This window comes from Trachurus japonicus, chromosome 11, assembly GCF_045865225.1.
Source record: "Trachurus japonicus isolate A0001 chromosome 11, Traja_1.0".
NCBI classification, from domain to species: domain Eukaryota; kingdom Metazoa; phylum Chordata; class Actinopteri; order Carangiformes; family Carangidae; genus Trachurus; species Trachurus japonicus.
In genome coordinates, this window is record NC_140917.1 from 13863119 (window position 1) to 13877049 (window position 13931).

General features: G+C 40.7%; 1 protein-coding gene, 1 long non-coding RNA gene and 1 other non-coding gene across 3 annotated transcripts; all 3 read right to left on the minus strand.

The window, feature by feature from the left end:
* Positions 1-3642: 3642 nt before the first annotated feature.
* c11h6orf47 (chromosome 11 C6orf47 homolog) lies at positions 3643-10383 on the minus strand. Its single transcript, XM_085791135.1, has 3 exons — positions 10108-10383; positions 8487-9829; positions 3643-6361 (listed from the first exon to the last, which is right to left on the minus strand). The coding sequence occupies exon 2, from the start codon at positions 9358-9360 to the stop codon at positions 8494-8496; it is 867 nt and encodes a 288-aa protein (XP_085647261.1). The 5' UTR covers positions 9361-9829; positions 10108-10383; the 3' UTR covers positions 3643-6361; positions 8487-8493.
* Positions 10384-10866: 483 nt separating this feature from the next.
* LOC146978436 (uncharacterized) lies at positions 10867-13365 on the minus strand. Its single transcript, XR_015036967.1, has 7 exons — positions 13278-13365; positions 13011-13097; positions 12291-12382; positions 12050-12093; positions 11585-11636; positions 11159-11207; positions 10867-11064 (listed from the first exon to the last, which is right to left on the minus strand). It is a non-coding gene; the product is annotated as an uncharacterized LOC146978436 (long non-coding RNA).
* LOC146978437 (small nucleolar RNA SNORD52) lies at positions 11938-12003 on the minus strand. The gene has a single exon (XR_015037167.1). It is a non-coding gene; the product is annotated as a small nucleolar RNA SNORD52 (small nucleolar RNA).
* Positions 13366-13931: the final 566 nt, after the last annotated feature.

A 13931-nucleotide genomic window follows, 5' to 3' on the forward strand; every position in this document is an offset into this window, starting at 1 on the left:
CCACGTGTCACTGCTACACACTGATTTCTATCACTTATCAATACAAATACAGATGATTTGACACACTCAGAAATCTGCTTTATTGGAGATTTTTCCCTGTGTTTTTTTTTTTTAGGATGTCAAAAGAAATAAAAAACTTTAATAACCATCACAAGTTTAACATCTTAAAATGTTGTTAAAATGTAACAAAAAAACAACAACCCACAGACCACATTGGGTTAAATCAAAGGGAGTTTTGCTGATAAAATAACTCCAACAATAAACCAGTTAATGTTCATTTCTGACACTGTTCCCCTCCGTCGGGTGCAGGAAGCAGCTGCCAAGTGAATGAAATGTGATTTGTCAGATGAGCCCAAACAGAGAGCATATCATGTTTCAGAGATCCCATCGTGTAGGGATACACTGTACATGAAAATATGGATTATTCATTTAATGAATTAATACAACGCCCTGTCCCTGTCGACAAAAGTGCCAACTGTTTCGCCCCTGTACTACACTAAACCACAGACTCACACCGGTACGAAGCGAAGGAGTCGAGTTTCATACTGAAGCATTGAGTGGAAACCAGAGGAAACAAAACAAAGTGTCTGCGATTTGTCATGAATTTGCAAAAAAAAAAAAATACTTTACAGTGATGTTGCCACAGTCAGGTGGTTACTGAGCCCCTCTGTCAACATGTCGCATCCCCCCCCCACCCCGCCACCCCCTCCTCCAGCAGTGTGTAGGACAGTGAAGCGCCTCTGGAACGCAGCATCCAGCGAGTCGGGAGCGGAGGTAGAGAGGCTGTAACGTGTCTATGTTCCCTTCGACAAGTGGCAGAGTTAATTGTATATAATATAGCACATTGCTTTTAATTTCATTTGATTTTTTTTTATTAGTAATATTATTATTATTTTTATTTATTTGCTGGTCTTGATTCTGAACGATGCGTTTGCAGCTGCGAACCATGATGTGAGAGAGTTTGATCCGAGACCAGAGACCAGAGAGTTAATTCCACCTTTTTGTGAGGATTTCTGACAGGACACATTATATATATAGTCTTAATGTCTTAATGACATCATCACTGCGCATGCTTCTAGCAGCATCAGTATAAACCGTCAGACAGCTCAGCGCCGGTCCTCATGTGTGACTCACTTTTTTTGAAGTAGATTTCAACGTGAGTCTGGATTTTTTTTTTTCTCTCTCTCTTTATCACTCCTTCAAAGTTTAGCTGCTGACGCTGTTGTCGTAGCAACAAGGCGTTGACCACACATGTAACACAGTCACACAAGATAGTAGTGATGACATGCAGTGACTGATCACAGGCGGAGCTGCAGCAGTGGGTCTGATGAAACCTCACTCTGCTGGTTTTCATAAGATAATCTCTTTGTTTTTGTGTTTTTTTTGTTTTTTTTGCGTATGTATGACGGAGGGAGGGGGTTGGGGCTGTCGCAGCAGTTCAGACTGATAAGTGCTCACTCACTTTAATCCCTTGGGCGAAGCACCTGTAGGTTTCCTGCTGCGTCCAGCTGGCTGTGTGAGGGTGACTGACTGACGTAGGGGGGGATGAAGCTGTAAAGATGGCGCCTCCCTCCTCCTCCTCTTCCTCCTCTTCCTCCTCCTCCTCCTCCTCACTGACTGACGTGGAGAGCAGGACGGGAGACGAGGAGATGCATGACCGCCGGCCCAGGCTTTGTACTATGTCTCAGCTATGACCAAAACTCACCTGATACAGGTTCCATCATCATCATCATCTTCATCCTCCTCCTCCCCTCTTTCAGTTTCACACCCAGCTGTTTTGATATGTGACAGTAACTGTGGATTACACTTTGATTTATGCCGCCTCCTTTCTGTACTCTATCGACACACATAGACATTGTTACATAATGTACATTGGTCTTGTACTGGTAAATGCACCGTGCTGTATATACTATTAAGCATAATGAGAGCAGATTTAATGTGAATTAAAAGTTTTGAACTGTGATTACGACGCCTCGTTAAGTTATGTCTCACGTTACCAAGAAGGAATGTTGAGTCACAGACTCCTCTGCAGTCGCCATGGCGCCAATGATGCACAGAGGCAACAGCTAGTCGGTGAATCATCTGCATTTCTGTATGAATGTGTCAAATATAAACAAACATAACCTATAATCATTAATAAGAAGACAAGTCTTATAAAATTGATTAACCAATGCCTATAGATGTACAGATTAGTGAAATATCAAGTGATTCATAAGATCTCAACTATGTATTGATCATTTACAAATGATTGTTTCATGATTTACTAAAGATTTGTAGATGACTTTTGAAAACCGTTTACATATTAACACAGCTCTTACTAATAATATATAAATAATTTGAGAATAATTACATCATAATTTAACTGAGAGCTGATAAATAACTTGTGATCCGACTTGTAAAGACTGTTTGTCTTCTTCAAACGCTCCCACAGTGTAACTGGTCAGAGACACTTTGACCTTTAAATGACACAGAGTTTATATCATCATTAATCCAGTCAGACAGATTACGATTCAGTTTTGTGGTTATTCTCTCCAGAATTGAACATCCAGCTGTTATCTGACAGTAGAGACTTATATATTACTCTATCATACAGAAAATAGGAGTGATTGGACAGAGGTGCAGGCCAAGATAGTGGATGAATGCTCCCTCCCAGTGAAACCAGTCTGACACTGAGCTGCAGCTCTCAGTTCAGTCTCCTAGCGTCATGCTCATGTTATTATCCACCTTTGTTTCAGGACAGAGGTTGCTTTATAATCACTGTGTGGAGCCAACCTGCTGCAGCTGTGCAGCTTTAAGAGGATATGAGTCTGCACTTCACCGTTAGTCACTGGGGGATGTTGGGTCACCACGTGCTCGAGCTGGCAGAGGAGGCTGGAGGCGGTTAAAACATTTTGTATATTTCTCTCAGTCACTTATTTGGACTGGACCAACCAAACATGTGCAAACCTAATTTGCCAAAACTACATAGAAAACTAAACGGGACAAATCATTCATATTTATTTGAACAAAAAAACTTACTCTAACCAATCCTGTAGAGGGCTGCAATATTTTTTAAATACATTACATTTCACACATTAACATTGTATCTGCAATATAAATCAAAAGACTGTATATGATTTTAATAATATTTTTAGAGGAGCAGTTATTGAGTTTTGTGTTTCTGACTAAATCAAAGGGGCTGAGACTCCTCATGTCTTATATTACTGGTTATAATAATTCAAGTATCCTATCAAAACACTCAGTGAGATGAATTGGACCATTTAACAAGCCATCAACTTATTTTCCAGGCTACCAAAAACATCTGAAAGTCATAAGACAAAAAAACTGCGTCATGGTTCAGTCGGACATGAAAAGACCACGGCTAATAAATCTCAACAAATGTAATAGTTCATCAGCTCAAAAAACAGGAAGTTAAAATAAATCGTTCACTTTGCTCCAATTTATTTCTTGGACTCACTGTATCCATGGCTACAAACTTCCTGTTTGTTGGAAAAGTTTAGTTTCTATCTATTCTGTTATCACGAGTGTTGCCTTCACTGCTTATTATCAGCGACCAGTGTGTTTAGACAGACTCTTCTGCACTGGCTCGTCCCTCCATAATCAAGATGTGTGTAGGAAATGAAATGAAAACACAGACACCAGTTGGTAAAACAACATCAGTTTATTGGGGAGTGTTTGAACCTCAGGGGTAGTGTTCGCTTCAAAGTGGCCACTAATGAGACGTACAGTAACAGGTCAGAGCGGACTCCTCTCTAAACTCACACCACTAAGTTGTGCAGGACAGAGTTTATTCAACTATACACTTGTTAGGTGTTCTGGTAACTCTTAGAAAAATAGTCAGCGTTAATATCACTGCAATTAAAAGCTCCAGACAGGCAAAAACGATGAATAAAAAGGCATCGATGAGTGAGTTCTTCTCCGGACTCAAACTCTTCATAGAAATTTGGTGGAATAATAAAAAAACAAAACAAGATAGTTACATTCTGTCTAAGGAAGTCTGTGGCTGCTGATATCATAACAAGTATGAATTAAATACAATTATGATACAGCTTGAAAGTGTTTCAAGGCTAACAGAATTAGCAGAGAAACCCATTTTCAGGACACTAATAGCCGAACACTGTCATAATAACGTTGGGGACATTGTTGTGCAGTGACCCAGTTTGAACTCAAATGAAATTAAAACCTGGCTACAGACAGCGCAGGCCTCTGTCACAGTCAACTGCTGCTCAATTGACTATAAAAATAATACATTTTCCTAGAAAAGTTTTGGCTTTCTTTAATTCACATCGATGCGAGGTGACGCACTTGCAGTGTTATCTTTAGTAGTGTGCTGAAAATGTTTTGATTTGAAGTTTGAGCACAGTTATGTGTTTTCATTCTTGTGCACACAAATGGACCGTCTCATTTCAAATCAAGTGTTTGGTTACAATATTGTCAGGGAGGGTCAAGACTTCCACATCTAACAGGCTGTTTACACAGATAAGATACTATATATATCAACGACCCAGGATGCATTTCTTAGCTGGTGCCAACGGTTGATTGGCACATCACATCACACCATCAGAAAAATCATCGTACAACGAAAAGAGTGTCGAGAGCAAAACATGCCACTGTGCGCTAAAAACCACAAGAGATGTTTGGTCTCTACATTTTTTGTGCCTTAAAATTGAAAGTATGAAAAAAAAAGATAGTAGGGGAAAAAAGTGCAGCCTATATTCCCATTAAAGTTTTAACAAGCAAAGATAATTGCACAGAAAAAAAAGACATAAGGCAAAAATACAAGTGTGCACAGAGAAAAGATTCAAATCTGCTGCTGGTATTAATGTGTCAATAGTGAAAATCTCTACGCAGATCAGTGGTAACTTGTCGTTTTAGTCTGTTTCAGTTCAATGTGTGAAAATATATATTGTACAAAACGGTTCCACCTGTTGAAATGAGCGTTTGATTTATGGTTGAGAGCAAACGGCAACAATCACAGCCTAAGCACTGAGGCCTGTTCCTCCATAGTAGGTTAATTGTTCTCAATTATCTAAAAATGCACATTCTATTTTTGAAGAGCTAAAATCTAAGGTCACTGCTGGGTTAAGGAGATCTTATGGCTTCAATACATTACAACTACGTGTGTGAAAATTCAGATTTTCATTCGAGGACAGGACGATGGACGAAATTCAAGCAAGTCCACCAAAGCATGCTTCAATTTGACTGTGCACGAGCTTCACTGGTTTAAGATGGATTGAATATTTGCAGAGGGGCGGAAGGTAAAGTGACCGTACCTTCACCGATAAGATGGTGGCAAAAGACAAAATAATAATTTAAAAAAAGGCTTCAGGATTGTTTTTATCTCTAAGTTGACTCCTCAGAAAGAAAACATGAGGACACACTACTACAGTTTCCTTTTAAAACGCACCTTTGTTACTTTACAAACCCTGACCTCAGAAACATTTTGAAACTCTGACCCTGAATTCATTGTCTCAATTGCTGCTATTTAATTAATTAATTAATTCGTTTTTAGATTTCAACACTGCAGTTCTTTGCTGTTTCTCATTCATGCTATCTATAGCGATTAATTAACAATCTTCCTGTTCACACAAGTGTTGCTCAGGTGTGGTAGTGTTTTAAAAATGCTGTTTTCAATATTAAAAGGTAGTGGTGTGTGGATGTCGCCTGAATCTAACCAGAAGAAAGTAGCAGGTGCTGCGCAGAGTGAGAGTCTCCTTATTTGCTATATTACAGAGCTGACTTAAAAAGGGGGATTATATTGTGTGACGTTCTGGTAGTGGTGATGATTGTCTGAAGCTCTGCCTTCACCTCAAGACTTCTCCATCCTCAAACACGCCTACAATGTTTTCATTTAACCACATTTTGGTTTTTTAGTACATCAGGCTGTACATTCAGTTGTTTTGTTCCTCTCACCTGCTCCTGACTGTCTTTTGGAGAATCATGACTAAATCAGCCCTGCTGTCTCACAGAGTACTGGGGAAATGATGTCTCTTTTCATACAACAAGCACTTCCTGAACATTCATGGACCCTATTATTACCTGACCCCAGTTGTAGTGGTACTGCAGTATACTTTCTGATGCTAAACCTTAAATAGATATCAAATGTCAACACTCTGTTAATGACAAGAAGATCAAGTGAGGACAGACACCTATAAAATGCAGAGAATCAATAGTGTTGAACGTAAAGTGACAAAAGTACAACTCGGAGTTTGTAATGAATGTGCAATACAATTATTAAATCACACTGCAGATCACAGCAGTGAAGTGAAACAGTCTCTTGTGTGTGTGTGTGTGTGTCGTCCTCCACCGCGCCGTGATGTCCGACACCTGGACACGGTCTGATACAAAAGCTTCTGGGCATCTGTGGAAAAGACACAAGTCCTTTAATAAACAGGTGAGCACATATTTTTTGGACTTTTGATTTGGTGAATTGATAGTAATCATTGTATACCGCTATCTCAGTCTCAGTGTTGGGCATTGTGGCCTTTTTACGGTTGTATTGTTCCAGTGTTAACTGTGGGCTGTCCTTTTTCTTTCTTTCTTTTTTTCTGTTTGTTTGTTTTATTGTTATGGACTGGTTTTTTTTGTTGTATTGTTGAGAACATGTTTGTACGATGAGTTCATGTTCGTCTATATGTTTGAACCCCCTCAAAAACAAGATGATTCATCTCAAGGGGGTTTATCCAAATAAAGAAATTCAACTATATCTGACAGGTCAGAGATGGAGCAGTCAGACGATGAGACAGGCTGGATACATAAAAACCTCCAGGTTGTTTTTGGATGAGAAAACAAAAAAGTGCAGTTCAATGACTACTCGATCTATTGCAAACAGATTCATCTTCACCTGCTGCTACTGTGGAGGTGTGCACAACATGTCTGTCCAACCTGCCTCATCCTCTGACCGTCTGTAGTCACTGACCAGGTGGCGGCTCCACAAAGACACTTCAGACTGGCCTGCTCCTGTAATCCACTCTTAGATCATTTCACACAAATAAAGACTGACTCGTTTTATCATAACATAACAACATCAGACATCTTACCCCAAGGCTTATTCAGAGCCAAGACCAATGTTACTATGGTAACTATCAGTGACATCTGCACTTACCGGTAGCAACCAGCAACAAAAAAAACAGGAAAAACATGGCTCATAATGTGAACAGAGAGAAAAGTGTTTTTAGAGACCACAGCAGCTGTTTTGTTTTTTGTAAAATATCGTTGTAACCGCTGAACTCTTGCTCTTGACACTTATTTTGAAAAACTTTGTGAAAGTAGCACCTGGTCTCAGCGATGCATTTGAAGGGTACACAGTAGCTTTACAAATAAGACCCCAAAATAACCATCACCTGTCCTCCATACATCTAAATAGAAGGCAGCTAATTATAGTTAGTGTAGCTTTTACAGCAATAAAATGGTTTCCAATGTCTCGGGGCTGGTTAGTGTTAGTTGTTCCCCACACAACTGGTGGTCCATTAATCTGTGAACTGCTAATAATAATAAAACTAAAGCAGTGGGAGCTCAGAGGCTTCAGGCAAGTGAAATGAATTATCTTTGGCTCCCAGATGAATCCTTGTATCCTCTCTCTGTGGCTGCAGCTGGTTTCACACCACTCACACAATGTCACACTCATTTTTCTATGGTAACAGGATCGGAATAGATTAGCAGACTTGAACCAGATACCACAGATAAATTGTTATCAGCCTTAATTTTGCATTTCAAATGTTAATGTCTTGGTAATTATCCACTGACACATGTGCATTAAAGGGAAAGTTCAACATTTTGGCAAATTGCTCCATTGCCATAATCGCTATAGTCATAGCAGTAGGTTCGTTTAACCTTTAATTGACGGTGCAAGCTGTTTTTAGAACAGCGGCGCAGAGCCGCGAGCTGCTACGGAGGCTAATGGGATTTCTTGGTTTCCCTCATCAAACTCATCAAATACACAATCCAACAACTCCAACGGAACCTTACAAGATGGAGTTGTTTGTGAGGTAAATTCATGTAAAACCGCTGATGCACGTTCCCGCCGGGGGCAGTTTTTCAGCAAGCAGTCTCTGCATTCGCCATGAAAACAACTCTGTCTCGTAATGTTCTGTTATTATCTCATAGCGTGGTGAATGTGCAGGTCACAACTTGTCCACCGGAGCGTTTTGAAGTTGTTGGATTGTGTATTTCATGAGTTTGATGAGGGAAACCAAGAAATTCCATTAGCCTCCGTAGCGTAGCTCTGAGCAGCTCGCGGCTCTGCTCCGCCGTTCTAAAAATAGCTTGCACCGACAATTAAAGGTAACGAACCTACTGCTAAAACTGTAGGGATTATGGCAATGGGCCATCCCCTTAAGTTCATTTTGGCCAATATTTGTCTTATTTATCAGTTTCATTTTTGAAACTCTGGTAGTAGACATCTCGCTTCAGTTTACACAAACCACTAATCCAAACAATTAAGACAAGAAAAGAGGTGGTGAAACGCAGAAGTGAGAATGGCTTACCTGGTGTTTAACTTGTTTTCACCTTGCCCTTGTCTGCCACTCCATCTGTGCTCTTTCCCTCATCGTCCTTCTCTTCTTTTTCTTCCTCAATGCCCATTATCACGCTCTGTTTGATGCTGACAGAGATCACCACCGCCTGTATGATGCCATAGATCAACGCAAACTGAGGGAGATACTCCTGGATCAACCAGAGTAATCCCGCCATCCCCACTGTGGAGACAAAAAACATGGCCATACCATGCAGCCACAGCCTCAGCGCCCCCTGGACGCCCAGCACCTCCAGGATCAGCTTGGTCGGAGGGGACACGGTCCACAGGAAGCCCACGACGAACAGGTCGAACAAGTGGCGGAGGAAGTTGAAACAGATCTCATAGTGTTCGGGAAAGATTTCCACCTTCCAGCTTTCGGCAAAGAGTCGGAAAGGAGAGGTCAGCTTAGACGGAGGCGGAGGAGACGGAGGAGGTGTCCTGTAGTCTGCAAAGTCCCCATCAATGTCATTGTCCCCCGCACCTCCATTCCTTTGTCTCAGCTTGCTTGCCTCTGTTTTTCTTGGCCACAAATAATAAGTCGGGAGAAGTTTATTCCACCATCTGGGAACTTGTTTGGACTCCTCCTGATTCCCTGCACAGAGATCTTCGATTTCCATAGGCTGAATCTTCTCCTGCGCCTCCCAGAACTCCTCCGCTGAGCTACTTTGGTCACTTGGACGCCTCCACCCTCCCCAGATCCAGGAGGTCCACCCCCTGAGGCCTTGGCTGCCACAGCTGTGCTTCTCCCCCTCATCTTTTACCACTGTGGTATTCTCTGACACAGCCTTACTACTGCTGCCCCATGAGCGCACCCACCCCAGTGCTCTACCTACCACAGCTGTCATTGTTTTCTTGCTGAGCTTGTTGGGAGTTATATATATGTAAAAAAAAATCACAGACTGTCACTTCTCAGCTCTTCTTGCCTTGGCAGCTCTGCATTCACACAGAGAAAGAGAAAAGAGAGCAGGTGATAGAAGTTGTAATACTAGTTCACTGCTAGGACCCAGGTTGGGGCAAGGTGACGTCCTCGGGCTGCAGACACACCTGTGGGTGTGTGTCACGTCTTGTCTACATGTCTTTGGTTGAAAACTGGCAACCTTTGAAGCCGTGGACGTTGGTTTTCACTACATTCAGATATATCTATGTGCTGGATAAGCAGTTAGCACCGGCGAGCTACAACTGCAAAAAAAAACTCAGCTGGTTGAGTTGACAAAAGCTTTCAGCTCAACAACGTCAGATAAGCAACATAAATGCGAAGGTTTCACAAAGTTGTCTCTTTATGTCTGCTGAGACAAACTGCTCCAGTCTTCATACCTGCAATAAAAGGAAAAAGAAAGATATTTATAGTTGTTTTAACCCGTATATCTTATACCTCCAGCTCCACGTCAACAACAATGCGAGTTTACGGGTCTTGGTAATTGTCTCTGCCTCTGCTAACCTTTAAGGCTTTTCTTTTAAAAAACAGAAAATCAAATTGTTAGTAACTGACGCGAGCTATCTTAACGTTTAAATCTAATCTAAGCAAAACAACATTGTTAGTTTTCAGTGTCTCTAAGCGACAGCAGCTAATTTGATAATGTATAAATGTTCACCTCCGGAGATGTTAGCTTCTGTTCCCCTGTTAGCCTCCCGTTAGCAGCAAATAACTCGACACAACGAAGACCAACTTCCTCAACTTCCGGCTGTTGTGTTGTGTAGGAGACACACCAACGTGTTTTTTCCTTAGCATTTGGGAAATTTAAGACAGTCCCCTCTGGTTCTGGTTAAAGCTAACCGGCAGGTACAGTTCACAGTACTACTAGTTAACAAGGAGCCACAATAGACACTGGTACAGGTCCGACTCCGCCCGCTGGGTCGATCGAGGCGTTTACCTCGGTGAAAGTGAACTTCCGGTTTGCTTTAGCCTTTCAAAATAAAACTACAGTTCACCGTACTATTGTAAAGTCCTGCTGTTGATTTGGCTCTTTATGAACTTGTCAAAAAGATGGTGTAATGAGTTTTGTAGATAGTTTTGGGCAGCAAATGTACTTTATTTTGTGATTGCATTAACTCATGATGCAACTGTATTTCTGGTATGTTAGATTGAAGTTATTGTATAGATGCAATAAGATGAAGTCAACAACTTTCTGAGATTTTATCAACAGCAACAATGCTTTGATTAGTCATTATCTGCAAAAACAATACAGATTTTATAAGAATGCAGTGGACTACAGAAGTTAGAAACAACTGAGGACCCCAGGCTGCACAGCATATTACAATCAAAGCAGCAGCCATCAACTGCTTGGGATTTATTTATAACCAATATGACAGTGGGTGGATGGGTGGAAGAAAAAACCAAGTTTGTGTTTCAATCATTTTATTTCACTCTTGAATCTGCATGTTTAAGTCACATTACATAGAGTGGAAAATTGGAAGGTCAAGGCCCCTTCAAACTGTATTGCTACAGTGGGAATTTATCTTCCAACTCCCAGGAATGTTTCCATTTCCTGGACGACTCCCATCTTGCCCTCTAGAGCCTTGAGGCAGTCCCAGCTCACAAGTTGCCATACCTGTTATAAGAAATAAAAACGCCACATTAGCATCACTCACCAAGGACAAGTCATACAGTCTGTAAGGAAAGTCAGCAAAGCTACAAATACAAACCTGGTTCATTATCTGTCCCGTGTCTTCCACAGTCAGGATCCAGTTGCATCTGAAAAGATTTGAAATCAATGATTTCACATCCGTTGGGCTTCATACAACAACTCTTCAACAGAGGATCTGGTCTGAGTGTCTCAGTGCGCTGCGAGTAAACTTCATTATAATCAGTCGAACCGAAAACTGCATCATCATCGATCAAGCTCAGACCAAAAAAAAAGCTACAGGGTTAAAAGCCCTTTTAAGCCCCAGTTGGATGGTCTTAATTCATCAAGAGGGTTGGGCAATTTCAACATTAAGAGCACTTTAGCTTGTCATAGTTCACCCTTTGGTGTGCATAAGGCCAACTCATTTCACACTATTTAACCCCCACCTCACCCTGACAAAATAATTGCATCCTAATGGGGCTCTACAACAGGTTTTGGTACTTACAATTTGCTTTCAGGTCAGTCGTGGCAACTCCTTTCAACATGTGGTGGACAAGCTACAGGAGACAAAACAAGGAGCCATCAATACAGACATCCAAACATGGCACAAAACTCATGTTGAGACCACCACAGTGTGCTTGATTGTTTTAGCCCAGGTACTTCTACCAATTAATCACCATTACATTAAAGCGACACGACAAACTGTAACTCTGTGTCTTTTCTATTATATTTGTGTTGCTGTAAACTGATAATGCACTTTTAAGATGAAATGCCATCATGGCTTAAGAAATTTGCATGGTGATTTACATTTATACTGGCAGTAAATGGGCTAAACAGCATACCTGTGGTGTAGTAATGTGGTCAGTGCACTGTGAAATAACTTCATGAGTTTTCAGAGACTCTAGTCTATGAATCATCATCCCACATAACAAAAATGGACAGCGGAGATGCACTTAGATCCTTCACTTACCAGGAAGAGCACCACGGTCTCCATTTCCTGGGTGTGGAAACCTGCTGAGCACAACCCAAAAAAAAAGGTTATTAGAATAAGTCCTAAACTTCTCAAATTGTATTGAGAACCAGTTTTATACATGCTCAGTGCACTGTGAAAGAGCTTCATGGTATATCAGAGACTCTAGTCTAATGAATCATCATAGTAGCATGTTGGTCGTTTCAGAAACCAGTCAGCAGTTTTCAGTGTTGATACTCACATCAGCTCAATCTGCAGGACTCCACTCCTTTATCAGGAATTTAACTGCTCCATCAGTGCTCAGGTGGTTGTTGTGTCCATCTTCACAGTGATCTGAAATTATATACATGTTGTAATATAAGCTTATAAAGTACATACCTACTCACCTAATTTATATATAAAAAAGCATGAACAGAAACATACATTTGTTAACTGCAGTTATGAAAGGACACTGAAGCCCAATACATGCTTTGCAGTATCAATTAAGTTTTATTGTATTAGAGCAGGGCTTCATGTTGTCTATGCAAGAGAAAAGTTAACTGTAGCTCTTCTGCAGCATTTTCACTAAAAGTGATTGTTGGGTCTTTAGCCACGTGTTCCTTTATCTCTGGGGAAAAAAATGCATTTTACTATTAACTTTGCAGCTCCTGCACTGGATATTGCACTTGGCCTTATTGAATTTAGCGCCATTTCAATTTATTGTGCAGACCATGCCAGAGTCCTGCAGATGGTGCAACAGCTTTGCAAATACCATCTTTACACACTAGGAGCTCGATTTGTGCAATGGATCCTCACTCGGTTTAAGAGAAAAATACGTATATTGCATCTATATCGAAGGCTTTAAGGTATTTGTATTAAAAAAAACTTTTTTTTTTTAAAGGATGCTTTTATATTATAAGCTACACCTGCTAAATCTGACATATCTATCTTTCTACAGCCCTGAAATCTAAAGAGTACTCACTTCATCCATATCTGAACCTGGAGCTCCGGCTGGGCCTCTGCAGAACCGACCCCGTGCATCCGTGATGGAGATTCATCCTCGGACCTCCTGGAGGAAACAGAGACCACATGTTAGGCCAGGGCCTTACTCCACCATTACTGTACATGGCTATTACCACGTGTTGCGTACATGAAAAAGCACAGAGGCTGCTGGTCGCGCCACTTCTTGTGGAGAGCATGGCCTCAGACTTAAAATAACTTAACCTGCAATAAAATGAATCATATTTACCTTATCTGTTTTCCAGGCAGCTTTTAGATACTAAAGTTAAAGTTGAGCCCCTGCGGCAGTCCAACCAACTCAAGAGCAAACAGAGGAAACAGAGACTGAGGAGGAGTCCGCTCTCGCATTATATAGCAGGGGCCTTCACTACGTCACGTGGTTTGGGCATCCTGACTACTGCCTGTTTCCACGGATTACTACATTTTAAACAGCATCTTTAACACATAACCTACCATATCAACGACCATAAAATTGACTTTAATTGTATATCAGTTTTCGCTAAGCCACATTTTTAGATAGATTTTTTTTTTAAACCAAATTATAACAATAATACCCTATAAAAAAGTTCTTAGGAAATATCCATGCTGCTTATGGGGCCCATGCTTGCCCTAGTCTGGCCCATATAATTTCACATTTGGGCAGAATTGGGTTTTAATCATCCAGTGGTTTCAGACTGGAGAAAAGTATTTCCCAGATACTGAATGAAATTTACATCTGTGTAAAGACCTCTCATACAAACATGTTCATGTTTTTTTTTTTTTAAGTTGTACTTTCTCCCATTTAAACCTGACTGACCATTCGTTTTTCCCCTTTATTTATTTCAATATATGTATAAACACTTTATAATAATTGTTTTTAATTGGTTTCTGTTATTATTTATTC

Bases quoted from the DNA above. Each gene is read 5' to 3' on its own strand.
- c11h6orf47 (XM_085791135.1), bottom strand. From the start codon at position 9,360: ATGACAGCTGTGGTAGGTAGAGCACTGGGGTGGGTGCGCTCATGGGGC.